This window comes from Hesperophylax consimilis, chromosome 11 (genome assembly GCF_061612785.1).
Source record: "Hesperophylax consimilis isolate HC1 chromosome 11, BYU_Hcon_1.0, whole genome shotgun sequence".
In the NCBI taxonomy this organism is placed as follows: domain Eukaryota; kingdom Metazoa; phylum Arthropoda; class Insecta; order Trichoptera; family Limnephilidae; genus Hesperophylax; species Hesperophylax consimilis.
The window spans coordinates 4,220,379-4,246,445 of record NC_142846.1 but is presented as its reverse complement, the minus strand read 5'-3'; the positions used below and the strand labels follow the sequence as shown (position 1 = coordinate 4,246,445).

The 26,067-nt window shown below is 34.7% G+C and overlaps 1 protein-coding gene across 4 annotated transcripts in view; it reads right to left on the bottom strand.

Moving 5' to 3' along the window:
- Nt5b (5' nucleotidase B) overlaps nucleotides 1-25,498 on the bottom strand; it is a 105,993-nt gene extending 80,495 nt beyond the window's left edge. The window contains exons 1-2 of one of the 4 annotated variants that reach the window (XM_089637222.1): nucleotides 25,271-25,498; nucleotides 24,206-24,346 (exon numbers count right to left, since the gene is read on the bottom strand). In XM_089637222.1, coding sequence (XP_089493348.1) covers nucleotides 24,206-24,318 — 113 coding nt within the window. In that variant the 5' untranslated portion in view covers nucleotides 24,319-24,346; nucleotides 25,271-25,498. Of the gene's footprint in view, nucleotides 1-9,839; nucleotides 10,308-24,205; nucleotides 24,696-24,912; nucleotides 25,129-25,270 lie in introns of those variants that run through there. The other 3 variants (XM_089637223.1, XM_089637220.1, XM_089637218.1) reach the window with 3 other exon arrangements.
- Nucleotides 25,499-26,067: the final 569 nt, after the last annotated feature.

The window sequence follows — 26,067 nt, the reverse complement described above, 5'->3', positions numbered from 1 at the left end:
TTAATTTTGTTATCTAAAGCGGTAAACGTTTACTCCCTATTGATTACTGATAAATTGAGAGAAACAAAGATAAATACAACGCCTATTTGATAACCTGAGATAAAAGAATGGGAACACTTATGAATTTATGTATATACTACAGGGTTTTCCAATAAGAGGTGTTATTTTGATATTCAACCGTAAAAGATCAATGGTTTCGTTGCTTGTGTGGCACGTAGCGCCGTCTTGTTGAAAGTAAACGTTGTCCAGATCAATACCATCCAATTCCGGCAATAAAAAATCATTAATCATCTCTCGATAGCGCAATCCATTCACCGTAACTGTTGCGCCAGCCTCATTTTCGAAAAAGTAAGGTCCAATGACTCCGCCGGACCATAAGCCGCACCAAACACACACGTTGAGGATAGAGAGGCTTTTCAACAATAACTCTTGGGTTTTCAGAGCTCCAGATGCGACAATTTTGCTTGTTGACGAAGTCACCGAGGTGGAAATGGGCGTCATCACTTAAGATGATTTGCATTTGATTCACTTAAGTGAATTTTAATAATTTCAATGCGTTGTTGAAGCGTGTATCGTTCCATTTTTATTAATGGCGTAGTTTCTACTTGTTAAATGTCAAAAAATGACAGCTTCAAAAGCAACATCTACCGTAATAGCGGGCTATTCAAAATAACACCTCTTATTGGAAAACCCTGTATATATATAATATCTACAACCAATGTACATGGCCACACGGACCCCAGACTTGACGGCACTACTGACTCGTAATGTGGTCTTACGTTTTGAACGGGACAGTCTCGTTTTTAGTGAATACCGCACAAGAGTCCCAACTGCTCCCAACCGCTGGAGCCAGTGAGACTATGGCATTCCCAATTTGGGTATGTTGTGAGGCTGAAGATATTAGAGAGAGGAAGGAGATGGGAAAGAGGAAGATGGGATAGTACCTGTCAATTCGGATCTGGTCACCAAACACGGCTAAATCCATTTTAAGCAACGTTTGAATTCTGAATGGTGGTCTCACACCAGGGCGATACTGGGAGTATCTTCCACTCTGAAACGTGCCGCAAGTATAATATATATTATATGAAATGACACAAATTAATCAAATAAAATTTACATGCGCACGCCGGGATTTGAACCCGCGACATTCGGCTTGCTAGTCGAGAGGCTTACATCTCAACCACGGAGGCCGTTAACCCTGTCCCGAAGAAAAGCGTCGGGAAACGGAAATTACCCGTTTTCAAAAAGCGGGTCAAATTGAGAGCAATGGTTAATTTCATATACGTATTAGATATTAAAGGCCTCAGCACGGGCAAGCCACCCAGTGAGGACAACATTACTGGAAAACTTTGAAATGTAAAAAATATTGTACCAAATAAAAAAAAAATATCGTCGTAGAAAAACTATTAGTTTTTGAAGTGTAATCTATACCGATTTGAAAGAAAACTGATTTCGTCAATTAGATAAAATATTTACAAGACTTTTTGAATACTAGGCCCCAGGCGGACAATGAAATTTTTATATCTGTTCAAGAATATACATTTTGGTATATTTTCATATTTTTAATAGTTCGTAGTTGTTTTTGTTGTGTATGATTTTGTTTGAAAAGTATTTTGGTAGCAGGTTATTTGTTATTTCTTGTACAAATACCATCGCGATCAAGGTCAGCAACTGTTTTACTGTTAGCCAATTCAGTTCCTTTAACATTTAGTTACTTTTGAAAACCTATTTCACAAGTATTGTTCTCATTGCCATATTTTGGAGAATTTTCAACTTATTTTGCTGTCTAACGTTAAACAACAAAAGAATAGTCGAGCAGTACTTTAATGGAGTTGTATTTAGTGATTGTAGTATTTTTCTGCACCTTCATGTTGCGGAGTTCATAATTCTCAAAGAGTAAATTATTTCAGATCATTGAAATGTCTGGTAAACTTTGAAACGATCCGTCGATCCTCAAAAACATGAAGTAATATTATCGTAAAAAAAGTTATCTACCGGTAAAAGAGACTATCCAGATAAATGTATTTATGATCTTAGAGGAAAAACATTGCTACCAAAGTTGTCGTTAGCCATCGAGCTTTAATATAGTCATTTTAATGTCACAAACTACGACAGGACGCCAAGTTTAAGAGCAGAGCCGTTAAAATCGTGAATATTACCGTTAGATTGTTGGGTAGAGAAAGCGGAAATGACAAAAGGATGTAAAATAACCTCCAAACCAAACTCTTGAATAGCGGCTTTTATAATGTTATAAATCCGAAGACGTTTTCTTTGTAAAGGGTACAAATGGTTCTAGAAACCTTCAATGCCTTAACTCCTAGGATAAACTCAATTAGGTATATTTGGCCAACAATCAATTATTAAAAATATTAAATTTAAAAAAATTAATTCAAGAAGCATTGAATTAAGCATTAGTAATGCTTAATTCAATGCTTCTTGAATTCATTTTTTTAAATTTAATATTTGTAATAATTGATTGTTGGCCAAATATACCTAATTGAGTTAATGATTCGTATTAATGATTCCATGACAGACAATACAACACACTTTTGAAAAGTGATATAAAGTTAACAAAAGTGATGAAAAAAAACAACCTATAAACCTAATCTAACTAATTGAATTTTTTTTTCATCACTTTATATCACGTTTAAAAAAGTGAGTTTATTTGTCACTGTCCGGATTTGTCCGGTTACCGGTATTAATAACGCTTGCATAATATGTAGTTGTCTCTAAAACTAAACGCCAAGAGCTTATATATCAAATCTCATCAACCCATTATCACATGGCAACAGAGATAAAAAATAATTAATTAAAACACAGAAATCATACTTCTAAGTATTCATTATACATGACAATGTAAGAAACGTCGGTTCTTGATAAAATATGACAAGTGACCAGTAGTCGTGTTCACACAACAGTAAGATACATATTTCGTAACGCTGCATTTAGAGTGATGAATAAAAAACATCGAATTATAAAACCAAGGTAGAACGAATCCCAACAGAAGTCAAATTAAGTTATATTTACATACCAACACGCAATGTAATTCGCTGGATTGCACTGAATAAAAATCCCTAGTAGCGGTTTTGTGAATACCGCATAAGAGTGCCAATTTTATTGATCCAAACTTTCTGGAGCCGGTAGAACTATTGTGTCGAGTCCCATATGTTATTGTTCAAAGCTGGTAGGACTATTGTATCGAGATCCAACTTTATCGATCTAAACTATCTGGAGCCAGTAGGACTACTGTATCGAGTTCCAACTGTATTGATCCAAACTGTCTGCCAGAGGACCATTGTATCGAGTTCCAACTGTATCGATCCAAACTGTCTGGAGCCAGTAGGACTATTGTATCGAGTTCCAACTGTATCGATCCAATCTGTCCGGAGCTAGTAGGACTATTGTATCGAGTTCCAACTGTATCGATCCAAACTGTCTGGAGCCAGGAGGACTATTGTATCGAGTTCCAACTGTATCGATCCAAACTACCTGGTGCCAGTTGGACTATTGTATCGAGTTCCAACTGTATCGATCCAATCTGTCCGGAGCTAGTAGGACTATTGTATCGAGTTCCAACTGTATCGATCCAATCTATCCGGAGCTAGTAGGACTATTGTATCGAGTTCCAACTGTATCGATCCAATCTGTCCGGAGCTAGTAGGACTATTGTATCGAGTTCCAACTGTATCGATCCAATCTGTCTGGAGCTAGTAGGACTATTGTATCGAGTTCCAACTGTATCGATCCAAACTGTCTGGAGCCAGTAGGACTATTATTATTATATCGAGTCCCAACTGTATATAATCAAACTGAGAAAAATAATTTCTCTCAGAGCCTTTATATAAAATATATTGTTAAAAATAGTGAAAATACTGTATTAAGGTATTCTTTTTTTATTCCCGAAAAATTAAGAAAAAAAATTCGCTAGCGAAGATATTTTTATTTAATTTTAATGTTGACGAATAAATTTTCTACCACGATTTAAAACGAGCCTTTTTCGATTTGGCAACAAAACGAAATGTTTTTATTCGTGAATTCGGCGGCTTTGGTATGGGGAATTTTGGTGACTATGTCACTACAAAATTATTATGTATTTCATTTCAGAATGACGTTGTAGCCAGTTAAAACTGTTTCAGAACGCGAGGTTTTAGATCGCTTTTGAATTCAATAATTATGAATGAAAATATTAAAATCACAAGTTTTTATGACGATAATCATAATTAAAAAACTAAAATTAAATTCTTCCACACATTTTTAACGGTATTCACGGTTTGTGAAAATAACCCATTAATACTGAAGTATATTATTGGCCACGTTGAGGGTAAAATGGCTTTTCTCGTCAACCGTCTGCCTCGAAATACGTAAAAAAACTCAGGCCCAAATTTAAAACGTGGCCAATCAAAATTTGTCGCATTATACAATACAACGAATATCGATCTTTACTTTTTCATGTGAAAACGCACAGGATTCCCAACTGTTCTCAATCGTCTGGGGCTAGTGAGACTATGTCATCCACAATTGGAGTATTTTGTAAGGCTCATAATTTGGTCACCAAACACGGCCAAAGCCATTTCAAGTAACGTTTCAATTCTGAATGGTTGTCTTATTACACCAGGCGATACGGAGGGTATCTTTCACTCTGGAACGTGCCACAAATATGCCACGTATTACATATTTTAAATAAGTTAATCGTTATAATACAATTGAAATCAGTCAGTAATTACGGTTGCAATGTCGTTAAAATGACGTATTATTTCTTATCAGGGAAAAACTCTTATCTTGAGACCAAAGTCAATATTTATGTCGTTTTGGTCTTAAACTTTGATCAAAGCGCGGATTTAGAAAAAAAAATGTAAACAACACAATGGGCGATATCAAAGGGATTACATGGAGATTAAAATACGATTGCAGAAAATACCTTACACTATCCTATTTCTAACTAAGAAGAATGAGCAAGCACTGGATGTTTTTGAAAGGAAAATTTTGAGGCGCATCTTTGGACCGGTTCTAGAAAATGGATTTTGGCGCAGACGTTATAACAATGAGCTCTATACTCTGTTTAAGGAGCTAAACGTCACAAAATTCATAAAACTGGGAAGACTTCGGTGGCTAGGTCATGTGGAGAGAATGACCAAGCATCAAGAACCAAAGTCCCTGCTGAGCTCAAGACCGATAGGCAGAAGGAGCCTGGGAAGGCCAAGGTTAAGATGGAGCGACAACGTCCTCAAAGATTTATCTGCCTTGGAGCTTCGAAACTGGAGAGAGCTGGCGCGGGACCGAGATGAGTGGAGGAAGACTCTTGAGGAGGCCAAGACCCACCAGGGGTTGTAAAGCCAAAAGTGATGATGATGATCCTATTATCTAGAATTTAATTTGGAAGCCAACACGCTTGTCATAAAATATATTGGCTAAATATTATTTATCATTAACAGTTTGATTAAACTACACCTAAAACTGGGGATACCCTCAAAATTTAACATACGTACAAACGGCTGTGTTTGGCGACCAGATCTGAACTGTCAGGTACTTCTCCACATTCCTCCTACCCTCCTCACTACCTTGCCTTACACATAAGCCCAATTGGAGATGCCATAGTCACACTGGCTCCAGACGGTTGGGAGCAGCTGGAGCAGTAATAATAATTATTTACGAGAGGGCGTCATTAAGTACGCGGAATGGGTAGGTAGGTGATTAGTCGGGGTGTCGCTGAATTAGGTACTAATTGAGCAACTCATTATTAGTATAAATACCGGGTTTTATCGTAATTAGGTCATTAGTCTTTGAGCTATCGTCGACCAAACAAGTCAATCAAGGGGAGAATTGTGAATATGGAGAAAATCGAGTTCCGCGCTGTTGTAAAATTCCTTACCAAGCAAGGAAAATCAGTTCACATCATACTGGAAGAGATGAAATCCGTTTACGGCAGCGGTCGGTAACTTTTTTAACCATTACCCCAAAATATTTTTGCTTAAGTCGATATTAACCCTTCCCCCCATTTTGAAAAGAATACAATCGATGTATATTTAAATAAACATTATTTATTGAATTAATTTACGAATGAATGAATTAATGTAAGAGCAATTTGAATACAGTCTTTGGCCTTTGATCGATTTCTGTTCTTCGTTTTTATGTTCATTAGCCTTGGAAAAGCCTTGTTCACAAAGATAGGTTGTTGCAAATGACAGAAACTTTTATACCGCCTCCTCATGTGAAATTTTGAAAGCCTTCGTAGCTTTTGACATCCAAAAAGACGACAGATTGGCTTTGCTCTCAAATTGAATACATGCTTCAGTATTAGATCGAAGTTCGAGTATTGTTTCTGCCAAACCCGGAAGTTCTTCTGGTATGTTAGCAATTTCACATTTAAAAGGATCTACAACCCAATTGAAAGTATGTATATCAAGATCTTGAAAGTAGTCAGAGAACCGCTCTCTGAGTTTGGTAAGATGTTTTATAACTGTATCCTTGATGTCATCAAAAGTAATATTTTCACAGTCTTCCAAAATAGCAAACTAGAAAAATTTCCTTATTACCCCAAAAAAAAACATTTTTACCCCATTTGGGGTAATTTACCCCGGTTCCCCGACCGCTGGTTTACGGGGACTCTTTTCCAAGTAAAACTATGGTTTACAAGTGACATACCCTCTTTAAACAAAGCAGGGAGTCGCTTGAAGACGACACACGGCCGGAAGGCCTATCGAGGTGAACACTCCGGAAATTATTCAAAAAGTCGAAATATTAATAATAGAAGATGCCAAAATCTTAAATCTTTGAAAGTTCTTTACCGATTGCTTTGAAATTTTGACACAAAGTTGCATAATACGCGTGTGTTTTTATATTTCTACATTATAAATATGTCACCAGTGACAAGTAAAGATATGCTTTTTTTAAACAGCGCCATCTATAGGTCGTAAGAGCAACATGCGCTATTGTTTCTGTATCTGCACAGACAGACTGAGCTACAACAGAGCGTGGCGGGGTACTGCTAGTAAATGTAAAAAGTTCATTCGAATGGTAAATTTCTGATAGTTTATTATTTTTTTTGATAGGCAATGAATCCTTATTCAAGTATTTTTGTAAATACTTTCAGTTTCACATAATTAAGTAATGCTTAAAAAATGTAATTTTAACACCCTGAATTTTGGTCCCAGATACGAGGATCTTATCGCTCTGCCACATGATTTATTAGTATAGTAACATTTAATCGCTATTAATTTAGTAATCGGTAGTCATATACACCAAAGGGCACAACAATAAGCTAAATGTGGAATCGACCTCAATTATCTCATTATGTAAGTACGCATTGAAAATGTCATAAAACGGACATAAACGTACACAAAATAACGATAAATTTTATCAGCGAAAGATTCAAGTACCGAACCAGCCAATACAGTACAATGAAGGTACTGCGTTTAGTACGTCATAATATTATTATTTTGTAGATGTCACAGTAAACTTTTTATACGATTACCACACAAGAGTTCAAATGCTCCCAAACGTCTGGAACCAGTAAGATTATGGTATCCCCAATTGGGGTATGTTGTGAGGCTGAAGGTGGGGAGGCGAAGGAGATGGGAAGAGGAAGGTGAATATGTACATCTGGTCACCAAACACGGCTAAAGCCATTTCAAGCAAAGTTTAGTCATTCACTAGGACGATATTGAAAGTATCTACCACTCTGAAACGTGCCGCAAATCTAAATACAGGGTATCCGGGGGTAAAGTGCGCTTACTTCTTGGGGTGATTCTACATGATTTTAGAAGTAAAAAAGTTAAATAATTTTTTTCGACATTAGAACGTTTTAAAGTAGTTTTTAGGTTAAAAAAAGAAAAGTTGAATTGTTTACATGGGAAAATAAATATTTTATTATGGGGGAAAAAAAACGAAATTAGTTATTCATCTTTTTACTTCTACCATCATGTAGAATGACCTCCCGAAGTTAGCGCAATTTACCCCCGGACACCCTCTATACAGGGTGTATCGGCACGTACCCGACAAACTTTAACCAGCTATTCCTTAGCACATTTGGAGTAAAAAATGTTATGGGCACTTTGCTGTCCGGTAACATTTTTTTTCAATTTTAAAAGATCTGCACAATATTTCATAATTGATTAGATTCATGTCCTTAGATTTGTAGTAGAGTACACAAGTACACAAAGTACACAAATCGTAACATCACTAAAAATCATTATAATTATTAAATTATATCGAATAAGTGGGATATGATGCGTTTTGAATCAATGGCGACACAAGTTCATTGTGGCGACACAAGTTCATTGTGAAATGAAAAAAAAAATGTTACCGGACAGCAAAGTGCCAATAACATTTTTTACTCCAAATGTGCTAAGGAATAGCTGGTTAAAGTTTGTCGGGTACGTGCCGATACACCCTGTATACCCGCAGTTATAAATATGCACTCTCGATGTCTCGATGCACTGTGTGCAGCGCCATGGTCAGGTCATATTGCTGGCAAACAATATAAAACCATTATGCAATTATAGTTATGGATAATATGCGGTTTGTGAGCATGCATAAAGTGCATGATGCACAAATGGGGATTAATGACTTTTTAAATTTTTTTTATTTCAAATTTGTGGAGTAAATTGTTAAAGAGCGTACTAACAATTTACCAAATAACTCGAAGCTGTTAAATACATGTGTTTAATGAAATTAAAGACGGGTTGCTTTGGTGAATTTAAACAATTCTTCAAATTTCAAAGTTAATTTTCAAGTTTCGTGATATATTTATTTATTAACGCCCTTTTCAGGGCTTTTACATGAGAATATTAAGAACTATACATTATTTATTGTATGTAACTGAATTGCTTCATGAACAATATTTTATACTTGTTTAAAGATAAATTGAAGATGTCCACTGACTTGGTATAATTGTTTCACTCTATTAGTATTCTGGGCAAAGAGGAATACATATGGTAGTCAGTCCCAGAATTTAAATTTTATAATAACAGAACTCGAATAGGACTTTCAAAAAACCAGAAAATGAAGGTTGAAATTTGATGAATTGTTCGAATTCTCCCAAATAACCCACCCCTAAGTAATTGATTTCATTAAATACTGTGAAAACTTTAGCTTCCCTGTGACAGCCAGTAACACGATTTAATGTAGCAATGCTTTGTAAAATGTCTTGTAATTAAGTACAATGTATTTTATAAATAAATTATCTTACCGACAAGCTACTTGAAAAACCCAGCTTATCAGTTGGAAGATTCAACGTTATAATAATAAAGTATACAGCAATAAAAAATAAACAAAACGAAATGAGAGACATTTTAATAAACATGGCTCAATACTATCCACGATGTGTCCTTTTTTAATAATCTTAACTTGGTAACAAAAGGTACGAAATCCTCTACTACCGCGTATTCATCCCACTAGATTGAATCACAATGACATAAAAAAATATTCCAAGTTATAAAACCACAATCGGACAAAGTTATAAAACTCCACAACATCCTTGCCCAGAAAATAAAGCGAATAGAAAAGTTTAATGATGAAGAAAAATCTGACTGAAAGAGTTCAATGAAAAAACTCTGAATAAATATTAAAAAGGATGTAGTAAACAAAGGAATAACTTTAGTCCGTCTCAGCACAGGTCACCCTAGTGAGGAGGACTAAGAAATACAATTATGTTCTATACATAAATTCATTAATGTGTGTTGTAACACTAGCCTGGGATACGAAATTTCTGCTTAGGTACTCTTATAAATTCCAGATGCATGTTACGGGTATATTATACATAAAACGAACGATGACATATTGTTGGTCTGCGATTGGTTCCTGTTGTAAATTCACATGAACAAAATAGATGTAATTTTTACCTGTGTCCAATATCTCTTGAATCAAGCCAGACATGTTCAGTGGAGACTCCCTCAGCGAATCCATCCAGATCAATCGAAGATCTCCTTTCCCCAGTCATACTGCTGTTTGAGGACAGCCTCCTCCGGTGTAGGGTTGGGTACACCCCCTCGTCCAGCACGGGAGGGACCACCACCTCCCCGTTGAGCGAGAAGCTCACCGAGGAGCGCTTCTTGGAGGAAGAGTTGGCTCGGGCCCTCAACTCCTCGGCGGAGATGGGCGGAGTCACGGGATATACCGACATCTTACTGGGAATAACTGTGAAAATCCGCACTCGGGAAAAGTTTATTGGCGAAAAACCGCACTCGGGAAAAGTCTAGCGAAAAAGATCGGCACTCGAAAAAAGGTTGACGACAAAAATCCGCACTCGAAATAACGACGGTAGCAAAAAACCGCACTCGAAAAAAATCTGTACTCAAGAAAAGTCTGACGCCAAAAATCCGCACTCAAGGTGTGGTCTCAAAAAATTCACTCAAGAAAAGTCTAGTAACAAAAATCGGGACTGAAAAAGTCTCGCGAGAAAATCCACTATCCGCGTTGACTTGAAGACTTGGCTCTCTTTAATTAAAACAATAACATTCAACATGTAGTTAAATGAATGGTACGAAATAACAATAGTAATAAAAAATTGTTTTATCAGCTGCATTCAATGAATGATAAACAACGAATAAAGAGGAAATTCACAAAAACAACAACAGCGCTAATACCACACAACTGCGTAACATGGAATTAATGCACAACTCGTGTGGAATTTGATAAGAATCAATGAAATACTACGTCAGACTACTTATTATCACGACCGCACTGCGTGGCGGCTACCGTGAGAGTGATTTCACCGAATGTGAATGATCTGCATCAGGCTTTATCGGAAACAATAACAATTATGATCCCCCCCATTTTTTCAGTGACCCATCCCCCTCCCTTTCCAAGATTACCATAAACAAATCATCGGCGTTGGGTAAACAGCAAGTAAAACATGCATACAGGATGGTTGCAAAGTATTCATATTTTTAACAGAAATATAATCAATGCAATAAATTCATTCTAGATTCTAGGCAGTCTCTAAAGAATATGATAAAATGAAAATATTGAATTTTGAAAAAGCTGGATTAAATATTGCTTGTGCAAGTATGGAGAACTTAACGTGAAGATTATTTTTTGGGTTATTATTATGCCGTGTTGCGCTTCCTCCTTCTTTAGCTAACGTTTAAGACAGCGTTGCAATCACCAGCATCAGGGCAGATTTGTAAATTGTGGTAAAGCGTGTTAATGTATGTAGAAGTGATACCTTGTTGCAAGCGTTAATCGTCTTAGGGCTGGTATTTCAGAACAATAACTCGTGAAATTAATGTGGTTTTCGTCGTTTAGTTTTGGTGTAAACATCGAATACTGGATACCAAGAACTATTAGCCGTGACTTTCTCAAAATTACATTGTACAGCTTTAATCAAAGATCAGGTTCCAAATTTTTTTTCTAATTCAAAATCTTATTTTCCAAAATTATAATTCATATTTCAAACATACATAGTAAAAAGAGACTGCTTTAAATGATGATACTATTCAGACACACAGCTCACCGTTTAACAGTTTTTCCAGAGGCAAACGAAAAGAATTTCTGCTACATTAAGATGAACAATATTTTTATTCAAAATTTTTTTTAAGAAATTCTGAGAACGAATTATCAGGAACAACTAAATAAAAATCGACATAAATGTAATGTCTAAGCTTCGTTTTAAGAAGACTCCATATCAATAAATCAAATTAAATAGTAAAAAACGGTTTCCATGCGGATTTACTACTGTGATTCACAGTTAATTCGTGTGTCAGCAAAAATTATACAAATTTGATTTTTTTAAGTAATCTAAAATATTTTAACGATATCCGATTTTTATTGAAGATTTCATCAGTGTTTGGAATACTATCTAGTAGTTATTATCCGACATCATCTGAATTCCGCAAGATTATGTATCATTGCAAGAATCATCTCGAACTAAATGCAATCTAGATAGTTTCTTGGATAAATATGTCCATTTTTATTTGAATGTGCGACATCTATTGACTTTTCTACAAGACTAAGATGAATACTTTATAATGATAGCCGCCAATAAAAATATGCGTTATGAAAATGTTGGTAATTCTTATTCGAAGTATGATACATTTAAATATGACCGAAGGGGATAGGGTCGAAATAGCTCAGTGGTAAAGCAAAGCCCCGGCAAGACATCGATTCCTAGACGCGACTGGACCTTTTTCTGTTTGAATTTTCGTTTGAGAATCGCTAATATTGTCTTCAATCATTAAACATTACAGTTTTAACGTTTTATTCATAAAGTTATTCCAAAAATAAATAATAAAAATATTATTACAATTATAAGACAAATCTGAGAGCAAAGTGGATATTTCAAAGCTCCATAACTAGCGAGTGGAAAATAGATGCGTTGACCTAGAAATTCTGAACAGAAAAAGGATTGCGCATTTCATGACACCAGAGCTCACAATTTGAGAGTTTAAATGCTTCAAGAAAACAGATTTATGGTTCACAGTTAATTTTATTATTTGCATTATCATCGTGAGTTTACCGGTAGAGAAGCTAAATATACACACTTGAGTGCGTAGGTTTGTTGACTTGCCCAAAGAACCAGTGAAGATTGTCAAAACTAGAAATTGGACATTCCGAAGAGATAACAGTTTTTTAAAGACTTGTCCAAAGGCGAGACGAAAACGTGTTGGACCTAACCTAGTTTCAGAGGTCTTTTTTGGAGTCTGAAAATGACTTAACCTTTTATAACTGAAAACATACACCTAAACAACTTTAAACGAATGGTGCGTTGGTTTTGGAGAAGTGTACGGATTGCTTTTCTTTCACTTGGTAGACGTGATTAGGGACACGGACAAGATTTCAAAATTTTCAGATGAACCATTATTATATACAGGGTTTTCCAATAAGAGGTGTTATTTTGAATAGCCCGCTATTTCGGTAGATGTTACTTTTGAAGCTGTCATTTTTTGACATTTGACAAGTACAAACTACGCCATTAATAAAAATGGAACGATACACGCTTCAACGTGTGAACCAAATGCAAATCATCTTGAGTGATGAGGGCCATTTCCACCTCGGTGGCTTCGTCAACAAGCAAAATTGTCGCATGTGGGGCTCGGAAAACCCAAGAGTTATTGCTAAAGAGCCTCTCTATCCTCAACGTGTGACTGTTTGGTGCGGTTTATGGTCCGGTGGAGTCATTGGACCTTACTTTTTCTAAAATGAGGCTGGAGCAACAGTTACGGTGAATGGATTGCGCTATCGAGAGATAATTAATGATTTTTTATGGCCGGAATTGGATGGTATTGATCTGGACAACGTTTACTTTCAACAAGACGGCGCTACGTGCCACACAAGCAACGAAACCATTGATCTTTTACGATTGCATATCAAAATAACACCTTTTATTGGAAAACCCTATATATAAATATCTTCTAATTCATATATTAAGTAAGTAGCTAAATACAAATTGCTTTTTCTCTTTCATTAGCTTAAAATCCCTCTTAATCTGTCATCTTTGGAGATGTCGTGTGGAGAGAGAATTCGGAGCTAACCTGTAGTACCTACCAAAAATCTATAAAAAAACATGAAATTTTACTCTGTTGTCCAAGGTTCGATCTTCCGTGAACTTTAATGTATTTTTCATTCTTGACAGTTTACTACAGAACCTTCCAGAGCCGATGATATTGTATTAGTTCGATAACCGTTATGATCTTTTCAAGTTTTTTTTTTAAATTTAACTACAGATTTAAGTTATATCTTGGCTCTAAGCAGTGCAGCTCAGCGTCTTTTAAGATGATATTTCACAATAGTGAAAGACAACTATTTTCAGCTGCAACTGCATTTTCCATCTATAATACCTAGATAAACGCAACTATTTTCAGCTGCAACTACATTTTCCATCTATAATACCTAGATAAACGCAACTATTTTCAGCTGCAACTACATTTTCCATCTATAATACCTAGATCAACGCAACTATTTTCAGCTGCAACTACATTAATTTGCCATCTATAATACCTAGATCAACGCAACTATTTTCAGTTGCAACTACATTTTCCATCTATAATACCTAGATAAACGCAACTATTTTCAGCTGCAACTACATTTTCCATCTATAATACCTAGATCATCGCAACTATTTTCAGCTGCAACTACATTTTCCATCTATAATACCTAGATCAACGCAACTATTTTCAGCTGCAACTACATTTGCCATCTATAATACCTAGATCAACGCAACTATTTTCAGTTGCAACTACATTTTCCATCTATAATACCTAGATCAACGCAACTATTTTCAGCTGCAACTACATTTTCCATCTATAATACCTAGATCAACGCAACTATTTTCAGCTGCAACTACATTTTCCACCTGTAATCCCTAGGTCAACGAAACTATTTTAAGCCGCACTAACATTTTAAATACAAAAAAAACAGTCAAGATTCCACTTTTTGTCCAATGAGCAAAAAGCAATGATGAAAACTCACTCAAACCGGTTAGTAACTACTAATATTTCATAGATAGTGATGTTTTGACCACCCTGTAGAATTATTTTTAGCTCATACATTGCTTATGCGCGGCTTTATCTACACCCAATACAGAGCTGCCCGAGCACCTACCGCCTTGAAACAATGCGTGATAAGTCCAAGCCATAAAGATTCTGTTCACCCAAACTATTTTTAGTTTGTATGCACAATAATGAATTGCAAAGTACACTCATACTATTATCGCAGTGTGTCACTCTTCGCTTTTATCATCTTAAAATTGACTTATTAACAAGAAGATAATTAATTTTAAGAAACACTTTGGCAATGACAATGTCATGAACATTTACAAAAAATTAGGTTAACTAGATTAGGTTTTTAGGCTATTTGTCACGGAACCAAAATAAAATTACCACCATAGATGCTAATGCTAAATATGTTTTTTCCATTTTATTTTCCAATTAATAGCACGTAATTTATTTAGATGTATTATTTTATATGGCAATTTTACATTGCACTCATTGCTCTGTTCAGATGAAATAAACAAACATTATGTATTTAGTAAGAACGGGATATTTCACATAATTTTAAAAATTCATTATTTTTTTTCAATTACTTATTATTACTTTTTACTCAAGTGAAAAAAAAAATCACTTCCACAAATTTACTTTCTGATAGCAGATGAATAGATATTTTTACTGATACAAACAACATCTGTTTTTCCCACGTCACAGTTTTTTGTTTATAACAATTTTATCAAGATAAGAAATAATAGTCTGCGTATCTATTTTCATACAAGGAACATAATAATATTACTAATTGTATTATACAGAGTAAACAACTTAATTGACAGCCCTGCCCTCGTCGCCACTATTAAATTCCATGTACCGACTAAAAACACAAGATAAAATGTAACATTCTTCAGCAACACATACACAACCAACTATCAGACACACTCGCTAACCAATAGGATGCATGATCTGGGCAACAAGTTTGGGGATTTTTGTTATTTGTTTTTGGGGTGTTATGCCGTGTTGCGCTAGCTCCTTTTTTAGCCAACGTTACACATCTGCCCTGATGATGGACACTGTAACGTTGTCCGAAACGTTGGCTAAAGAAGGAGTTAGCGCAACACGGCCTAACACCCCAAAAACAAATAACAAAAATCCCCAAACTAGGCAAAAACTATGTTAAATAGGTTAGATATGTAACTATTCAACCTAGTTTTTGTTTCATCACTTTTCATAACATTATAATAGCACTTTTTAGAGGTGTGTTGAATTGTCATTTTGAGGAGTTTTCACGGAACCATTTTATATGTTACTTTTACATGTTATACTAATATTGTTTCATACTTAGTTAATCACTTTAACGTCATGTAATGCTTTAAAAACTTTGTGTATGGTTTTCGTTAATCACTAGGTATATTCTGTCCATATAATCCATTTAAAAGCCCAGCTGGGTTTAAAACCACAAAAAATAAAATAATAACAAGTAGGTACTAGAAGCGAGAGATACGCGTAAAATAATTATAATGCTTACATGTAAACGCAGTTTCCTACGCGTTTTAAAATCACACGTTCTAATTCAGTCATAATAAAATTAAGTTGATACGCAAGACCAGAATATACACATTATTATTATAATAAATTGTGAATGACCTGAATATAGAACATAAATGATTATCTGTATGTTAACAGAATGTTCGAGAAACTATACGTTTATGACCTTGCAGCGTGTAGGAGGTATGTAAACTTACACATCGTCGCTGTGAAATCAAACCGGCATATCTGCAAAATGCTAGTTTTTCACCAGAGCGCTTTAAAGATTTCGCATATGATATTTTCCTTTTAACGTCCGTTTGGTTCACCTCAAAGCCACCTTATGAATGAATAAAATTTAGACGAATACTGCTTATTGAAGTAGTAGTTTCAAATAAATCGAAAATTGCTTAAATTAAGAGTAAAATGCAGATATGCCAGTATGGCTTTAAAATCAATATTTTCTTTTGTGTCATAGTGGCTTCTTTTTTTGGAACCTGTTTTAGGTATAAAAAAAAGATAATGTTGTCAATGAAAAAATAATTTATTGCTTCACAATTTTTTTATAAACAATTAACATAAAATTGCTCTTCCCTTTGCTGGTAACTTCAAAGTTTCCCAATCGTTTATGGAAATCTGAATAAATTGACGGTATTATCCCGGCGGTAACTAACTTTAGGATACCATTTTTCTTTTTCTCATCAATGGTCTCTTGGAATAAGCTTGCATCAGAACAGGATTCACGCTCCCATTGCCCCGTTTATTCTTTTTCTTCGCCTCCTCCCAGGCATGTGATTCGTAGGATGTTTTGAAGTAAAAGTTGCCGTCGTCTTTAATTACTTTAAACATTCGAATGTCCAAAATGGGTAAAATTACCTGGGGGTCCTTCAGAGCTTTTATATCAAAAAGTCCTCATGACTCAACTCATGAACCAGGTAAGGCTTGCCACTTTTCTTTGCCGTTTTCATGGCCATGGCGTATTGGGAAGGTAAGTATATAGGTCCGCTTCGGAGTGCTCTTTTAACTTATTTTTCAATGGTTGAGTGAGCCGAATCCACCTTGTTTTGGGTGTGGCCCTTTACTAAAAAATTGTGAGTGATAGATTTTATGTTTTTTACTGTTGTAACAGCATATTTGCACATTACCATCATAAAGTTATTTTTTTGTTGTCCACAATAATGATCGTTGTAAAGTCTATTGGACAGTCAGCTTTGTCATTTAAATTTTGCAGTCATTTCAGCACACAGCTCCCAATCTCAATAACGCTTCTTTTTCCCTGTGTTGGTTCACTCTTCCACGGGTTTTAGACTCGTATTCCTCACCGCAGTTTCGCATCTTTCAGTTTGCTAAAGTTTTTTTTATTAAATTTGCCTATTTTAATTTATTTTTTTAACCGGGAGAAATTTTACCCGTGTCAGACATTTTGGCATATATGCCGGTTTGTTTTAGTTGAGGCTGCTATAAACGCTTTTGTTAAGTGCAAACCGGATTATCTGCCAATAAGTCAAACAATAAGTCATATCTGGGTAATAATAAAAATGTACTATTGTGAGATAATTCAGTTTTACTTACATGATGGACGCATTTCCCCCTTGAAAGTTTTGAAGCAACTGGCGTATTGCGGAATAGGTCTGTCTTCTGCTAAAAAAAAGTGGCGATTCCCGCGTAAATGCATACCGGCCCAACGCCATCTGACAGATTTTTATTCAACTATACGACATGCCGGTTCGACATAAGAATAGAAGGGAAAAAAAGAAATTTTTTGACACCAATAACTCAAAAGCTCCATTTTTGCACATATGCCGGTTTGATTTAACAGCGACGATATTATTGTAACGTGCATTAATGAACGTATTATCGTGCCGTGGAAACTGGGAATTAAGATCTAGTATAGAAGAAGTAAGCTTTTGTAATGTGGATATAATATAGGCATTTTATAATTAAGAATAATTTTTTTCAATGTTTCTTGCATTCGCCATTCTGGGGTCTTCTAGGCCATCACTTCAAATTATGGCGAGAGGAAAGGTGAATTAATATAATAATTTTGTTCAAATTGGCAAATTTCAAAATTATATGAAAGATTGGAGTCGGATTCAGACTAAAAAGAGATGAGATGTTGAAAGGAAGGGAGGTAATTTTAGATAAGGCTTGATATTAGAGAGGATATTTGTTTAGAGAGGGGCAACCAAAAAATATAAGTTCCCACTTCTAGACCACAGAATGTACAATCTAAGGAGTCAAACACGCGAATTTTAAAAAGGGAGAAGGAACGGAACAGTGTCGAGTGAGCAATACCCCATGCAATAATTCCTTTCGGCATACCATTACTTCTAAAAGTAAGTACAAGTGCGAAATACTAGGGAACAGGTATTTGGACTAAGTATTTAATCATAGGTACTTGTAGGTACCAGTTGTTCCAAGTATCAAGACAAGCTAGTACGACTCACCTCTAGTACGGCCCGGTAGGATATCTCTTTTCTAAAATCTGACCCGGCTGCTGAAAAGGTTGGCCACCCATGATATAGAGCCAAGAAACTCACAATAAATTGTACAGCGCCCTTCAGGTAGGGTTGCCAGATGGTATCCAAAAGGAGGACATGTCCTCCTTTTCCATGTTTTGTCCTCCCGTCCTCCCTTACCTACTGTAAGTCCTCCTTTTTGCTAAACATGTGGGCGTGGGCAACAAGGGCACTATTGCTTTAGAAAGACACGTAGCTACGAACTACGTAACTTGATTTCATTTCTTAAATCAAAATCAGATGAAGATGAAGCATATTATGATTTGAAGTTGCACGAGCAGTGGTCAATTTACTTCAAAAGTGTTAAAAACATTGAATTTTTCTGAGAACTGCTCAAGATCTGCGAGTTTTATTTTTGTATAAACGCACAAAACGCAAATGTGGAAAGAGTTTTTTCACTGATTAATACTCAGTGGAGCAAAGAGAGGGTGCAGTCAGTTAAATCTTTAATTCTTACTCCATACAACTTCAAAAACATGAAATGTGAAGATTTTTATAATTATTTATTAAAAAACCAAGAACTTCTTTCCAAAATTGGCAGCTCAGCTAAATATGATTAAAATAATATAAAAAGTTCGTTTATTTTCTGAATGTCCTCCTTTTTTTACAGAAAATCCTCCTTTTTGGACCCTTCTGCCCTCCTTTATCAAATTATCATCTGGCAACCCTACCTTCAGGTCGTTTTTCACTTAAACGGAGCTAAACAAATTATTCAATTATTATTGTTATAAACGCAGGTTTTAATTTTTTTTATATTTCGAAAAATTTCCGTTGGTGACTTTGAAAATAACGAAGATGTGCATTATGCTCCTGTTATGTATATCAGTTATTGAGAGAATTTTTCTCTATTTCTATTGAAAACACAAATATTTATTTTAAGGCTAATTTTAATTTAAGGTTTTAATTTTTTTACTGTTCTGTATTTTCTGTAATTTAAATAAACTACCTTATTTTTTATGTATAGCCTAGCGAAGTTATGTTTTAACTCGACCGTTTTGCATTTACATTTAAGCACAGTTTATACACAATCATGACTTATGTGATAATTATAAAAATTATATGTACAAAGCATATTAAAGAATTAATGAAATTAATGTTTCCTTTTGCTGCAATTGGTTCCATAGCAACTCAGGACAGTGGAAATTCAACAAACTTCTGAAAAGTGATATAAAGTAAGGACAAAAGAGCCTTTAAACCTAACTTAAAGAAAACCACTTATCCTTTAAAAAATCCATCACTTTTCATGACTTTTAATCACTTTATATCACTTTTAATGACTTTGTCATATTACACGACTTTATATCATATTACATGACTTTATATCACCTTCCATGGCTTTACATCACTCTTCATGACTTTATATGACCTTCCATTACTTTATATCACCTTCCATGACTTTATATCACTTTCCATGACTTTGTATCACTTTTCAAAAGTGGTTTGAAGTGTGAATTACCAGTGTATTGAGTTGCCCGGTTACCCTTATTACTATCATCAGAATGCAACCACGTATTAATGCATGACCCCCCGTCAACATTTATCAGCAGTGTCAGCAAAAGAATTATATGAATAACAATAATATGTTTATTACTAATTTGATACCCTATTGCCCCTTTGCCAAGGAAAATTCCTGAGCATATCGCTATTCAGCACTATTCAGATAAGGCAGAAACGAGGGCGAACTTCTTGGAAGAAACATGCCCTTTAGTCCCTATTTATAGAAATATTGCTGGTGAAAAAGATAAAAAATAACAAATTCAATAACTAATTGTAATAATCTAAAGAAAGGCAAGACCAGAGAACAAATAATAGTAACTACCTATTAAACGCGGCTGACGCACGTCGTACACAAATGTGTTTTGGAAAGTCAAGACCTGTGGCTGTCACGTACGGGTGTAATCGACCGGCACTTATAATTATATGCAATAAGTCATCATCCAGGAATTTGAAAAAAAATAATGATTAATTAAAAAATTTAATTCAAAATTAAACACTGATTCTAACCTGATCTGTTCTGACCTGATCTGTTCTGTCCCGATCTGTTCTGACGTGATCTGTTCTGACCTGGTCTGTTGAGCCATGTTCGGGTTAAATAATATTTATTCTACCTTATTAAGTAGAATCTTATTAAGAATAAACCTCATCATAAATTTAATCAATGAAGAATATCTTCTTAGTCTATATAAATAAAAATATTAATGTTCGTTTACCAAAAATATTGGTTCCATGATATTTTATCAAAATGACAATTAAACACAACTTTAAAAAGTGATATAGAGTAATTAAACGTGATGAAACAAAAACTAGGTTAAATAGTTACCTATGTAACCTATTTAATCACTTTTCATGACCTTTTTTAGGTGTGTTGAACTGTCATTTCGGTGAGATACCCGGTCACCAAAAGTTTAACCGATTGCTTTGAAATGTTGACACAACGCTGCATTCTAATACGCTTGTGTTTTTATAAACCTATATTAATTAGATGTTACCTGTGACGGGTAAAAACATTATTAAAAAACAAAAACAGCGCCATCTGTACGACGTAAAAACAGCATGCGCTATTGTTTATCTATCTGCACAGACAGACTGAGCCACAGCAACACGTGGCGGGGTACAGCTATTAACTAAATGAATAAAACCCCCCATACACACAAGCATAGGGGTACTTTTAATAAAAATATAGATACGTAATTATCAAAATGAAATGTTACTGCATATTATACGTATGACTTATTACGTCATCGTTATCAGTTATGTTTATATTTTTGTACAAATAAGTTTCTCGAAACAAAGATAACTCTAAAATAGACGAATACATAGAAAATAAAAAGGTAACGGTCGCAACTGGGACTCGAATCCAGATCCTACCGGGCCATGTAAATGCAATATTGTGTCGGTGATTCGATCCAATATTGTATTTGTAAGCCTCGCTTGCAAAAATTGAGTGTTTATATAAACAAAACTATTTATTACGTATATACATGCGCAAACAAACAAATCATCTTAATATTTTCAAGCATAATTTGCAAAATGTGTTTTGCTAAAATAATTAAATTAGCGCAGTTTATGAATGCGTAAATTATAAAATGTGTTCTGTTTTCCCTTAAAGGATGGGAAAAGAGGGTGGGGGTGGTTTTCGAAATCTCATGTAGACAGAGATCTTCATCTTGTTTTGAAGGACAAGTGTGCAAAATTTCATCAATCTCTGAATAAAACTGTAGATTTGTATTAAAAAAACAAAACCACAGACGCTTCTCTTTATTTTCTATACAGGGTGTTAAGGGACATACTTTAACCAGTGATTCCTGATATTGTTTGGAGTAAAAATGTTGGTGACATTTTGGTCTCCGGTGACATTTTTGTAGTTGTTTTTTTGCTAAAACAATTTTAAAGAATTCTTCCACATGTCGTCACTGTTCATTCAGTCTAGTAACTGCCAAACCACTCACATCGACCCCAGCTGTCCAATATACTTTCCCACTGATCTTCTATGTATTTAATTAAAAAAAACAAACAAAACAAAACAGTAAAAATGTCACCGGCAACCAAAATTTCATTCACAATTTTTACTCCCAATAATGACAGGAAATACTGTTTAAAGAAAGTTAAGTTTGTCACGTAACACCTGTATACATATATATTACTATACTAATACTAGATGTTAACAAGTTAAGAGTTTATGCAAGAATCAAAATTCCCGCTGAAACACAAAAGACATTTGTACTTGAAACAGCTCTATATTAATATCAATTTTTTTAATACATAAAGGTTTGACGACGTGGAAATAGTCGATAATGGCAGTAGCGGTTCTTCCCTTAGGTCAATTGGTGTTTGAGCCCCCAAAATTATAAGACAACAATAATAAACAATTATGTGCATCAAAACAACTGGTCTATTCTTAATTTATTTAAAATGTAACGCTAAACAGCGGCCGCGGCGAGTGACTAGCAGTGACATCTGTTGTCTGTAATAGAAGCTTTCATTCACAAGTCCTTAATATCTTAAAAATAATTTGCCGTAAGTACATGGATTGTGTGTTTAATTCCAATTTACTATGTTCAAATAATATGTATTTAGAGTCGCGGACTCTAAATACATATAACAAATTGATATAAATAATAATATATGGGCATTTTTCACAATATCAAATAAAGATTAGCCACACATTTTTTTCATATGACCTACCACGACTGAATCCTTAGAGCTGCCTCTGGATAATGGTATCAAATATTATTACAGAAGGAAAATTTTTTTAAAACCCTGAAGAAGTGAGCGTTGCTCATGAAACATGTTGGTAATAAACAATAAAAGTGGTAAAAACGAAGTATTTTATTAATTTCAAGGAAAATAGTAATATGAATTTGGGAATATCACCAATTCAGAAAAGACAATATGAACTGATTCCTATTTCCAAGATATGGTAAACTCGTAGAAATCCAGCACATAGAGCAAATGGATGGAAAAAGGAGCGTCACCAAGAAATAAGACGGATCAAGTGCATGTAAGATATTACTTGATAAGTCATGTCTAGAGTGAGAAGGTGTGAATACAGGAACATGTGCCGATATAGAAATGTATAACATTCCATCCTTTCTATCTATCCCCATGACGAAATGGCGTGACGAATAGTTAATTAGCTAAGTATTATTACACGAGGAGTATATAAGTTTAATTACTAAAACGAAAGATCAAAGAACTTGACCCATATATATTAGGTGTTATCATTGACTAACCGTATCTATTACTTAAGCGTTTTATCAGTGGAGCACACTCAACGCTCCATCCCAAAGACTTCAGAAAATCTAATGGTTCATACATGTTTAACGACAAAATTCTGTAGATATGCAATAAAATAATATGTATTATTTAACCCATTACAACCGAGTTACTGAGGAATAATTATTAGGTCTTTGAATAAGCATTTAATTTTGCACTGAAATGTAAATCTAATAATGGTTTTAACAATGCTATAAAATAATGAACTTCAAACTGTAGTTAAGATGTCTTAAAAATACTGGATTATTCACATAAATTAAAACTAGTATCCACAGATGTCGAGGACTATGAAAGCTTTCAGACTTGTAGGAAGAATGAAAAAAAAGTGAACCGGGGATAAAATTTTTCACATTTTGAATACAACACTATTGTAATGCTGGTCATTGAAGCAAGAAATTACACAAAAAAAAAAACAATGAAAATAATGAAATGGTAGAGTAGTATTACTGTTCTTTTTAACCAGCAGTTAGCCCATTCTAAGTTGTTGCCAGAACCAAAAAGTCAAAAATACATCAAAATAATGTTGTATATGCGTGTTCTATGTATTTCAAAGTAAAATCACACTTCAATTCAATGTAATGAATCATATGTTCTGTGCATTTCAAAGAAAAATCACAATTCAATTCAATGTAATGAATCAGTTTCCATTTTCAAAGTTGTCTGTTCTATGCATTTCAAAGTAAAACACAATCCAATGTTTCCATTTTCAAATCTGCCTATTCTACACATTTGAAAGTAAAATCACAATTCAATCCAACATATTGTATCAGTTTCCATCATGTTAATCAGCAATATCATGTTCACAATCACTTGTTAGAGCAAATCAATTGTTATTATTTACAAAAAATCAAATTTGATTATTACTTAAAAAGTGATTGATTGAACTTTACATCAAGTTTGAACACATGTAGGATAGAGGCAATTCTCTTGATTTATGTATGAATATTACTGAAAGGTTTGGCTTACCTGTGAGCAGCTTTCCGGTACCATTTCCTCGCCACATTGCTGACCAGTTCTCCATCAGGCCCAGTGGCCGAGGGGCTGCGGAGGAAGTCTCTCATGTAACCAGAATCTGCCATCTTGATCACGGTGACACGTTTGCTCAAGCTGCAAAATGATGCAGCACTGATGTACTTCAAGGTTGGCAGGTGAAATAACCTCCGGGCAAAAACCATCGGAGATTATCTTTATCACGAGTCTTATCACAAATTTTCAAACAAACACACCGATGCGCCAACTATGCATTGTTATTACAGCAATGGAGCGCGCAAATAGTTTTGATATACTTAGTTATATTAGTAGTAGCATTACTAAAATTTATATGTATATTATTTTTGTACAAGCACAAATCTACACTTACTGATCACTTAAAAATAAGATAATTTGTCATTTATTTTCAATCACAAATGTTTTATTACACGTCAAAGTTTTATTACATTGAGAGATAAAGGTGAACTAGTTCCTTTTGTATAGCTGTCAGTGTTAGTGTCCATAAAATAGGTTATTATTTCTAAAGATGCATATTTATTAGTACTACTGTATAAATGGTCACTATTTCAACAATGATTAGTCTAAGTACACCATAAACCTTTAATTAACTACAACGATCGGCAGTAAATTTGTACAAATCTACATAGAATAAGAAATAAGATCATAAATTTTACGTGACGAACCTCTTGATACTAAATTTGAAGTGTCACTCGGCGTCTCTAAAAATAAACTTATCTATTGACTTAAAACTGAAGGGATATAATATTCAACAAATTGAACATAAATATCTCTCCTATTCATCAATAATTACACCAGATCGCTTGCACGATTTCAGAAAAAAGTAATTCGAATTCGCATAATGGTGCTACAAAAAATATCATTGTTCTGAATGGAAAATGAATGCAACTTGTCCAAAAAGATAAAGATATGATATTAGGATCTCTTTCAGCACTAAATAAACATGTCGTGTAATGAATAAGAATAAGCTGGATTGATAAAGTAGTGATTTAAGGCGAAAATGAAAACATTCAATTGACGTACCACTCTACCACAGATGTGACTCCGACTGTCAATCAGCTGCGAGCTGCGAGAGAAGAGAAAAGCCGGAAATATAATAATTTCTTCAAATAGGATGTTTTTTTTCTTTTTTTCGTCAATATTTTATTGTTTTTTTCTTCTCCGTGGGAGAAAATGGATCAAAATAACATTTAAGACTTCTTTACAGCACACAATATCATTGACAAATAATTTAGAAATGATTTTTCACGATGTTTTTGTTTATATTTTGGTGTTTTGAATTTTCGCCACCAGGGGCAGCAGTGGGCAGCAGTAGGCAGAAAGACAGGAAAATGGAGAAATCTGCTTTACCGACAAAATACAAAAATAGTTCACATGGATTAACAAGCGTTCCATAAAGGAAGATATTTTGGCACTATCGGCATAATCGATATCCCTTTTTTATTTACTTTACATTATTGCAATAGGTCTACTCCAACATCGAAATTTCACGTTTTTTACAATTGAAAAACGTGTGACATTAAACGTGGGACATGCGCCTTGGTACTGCAGCAGTGCTCTTAGAATTGCCTATCATCCCACTGCCTCGGTAACCGGAGACCCTGCACAGAAAAGTCCAACAATGAGTGCTTTGCAAATAACCATAAAAAACTTTAATTTTCTGCGAAGGGTCTCCGGTTTTGATCGATTTCTTACCGTTACCGAGCCAGTGGGACGACGGGCTAATTATACAGCATGTGATTTCACGGAAGATTTTGCTACATTTTATCAATGTTCACTTTGATTTCTCATTACTTCGCCATTTTTTTTAATAGATATTT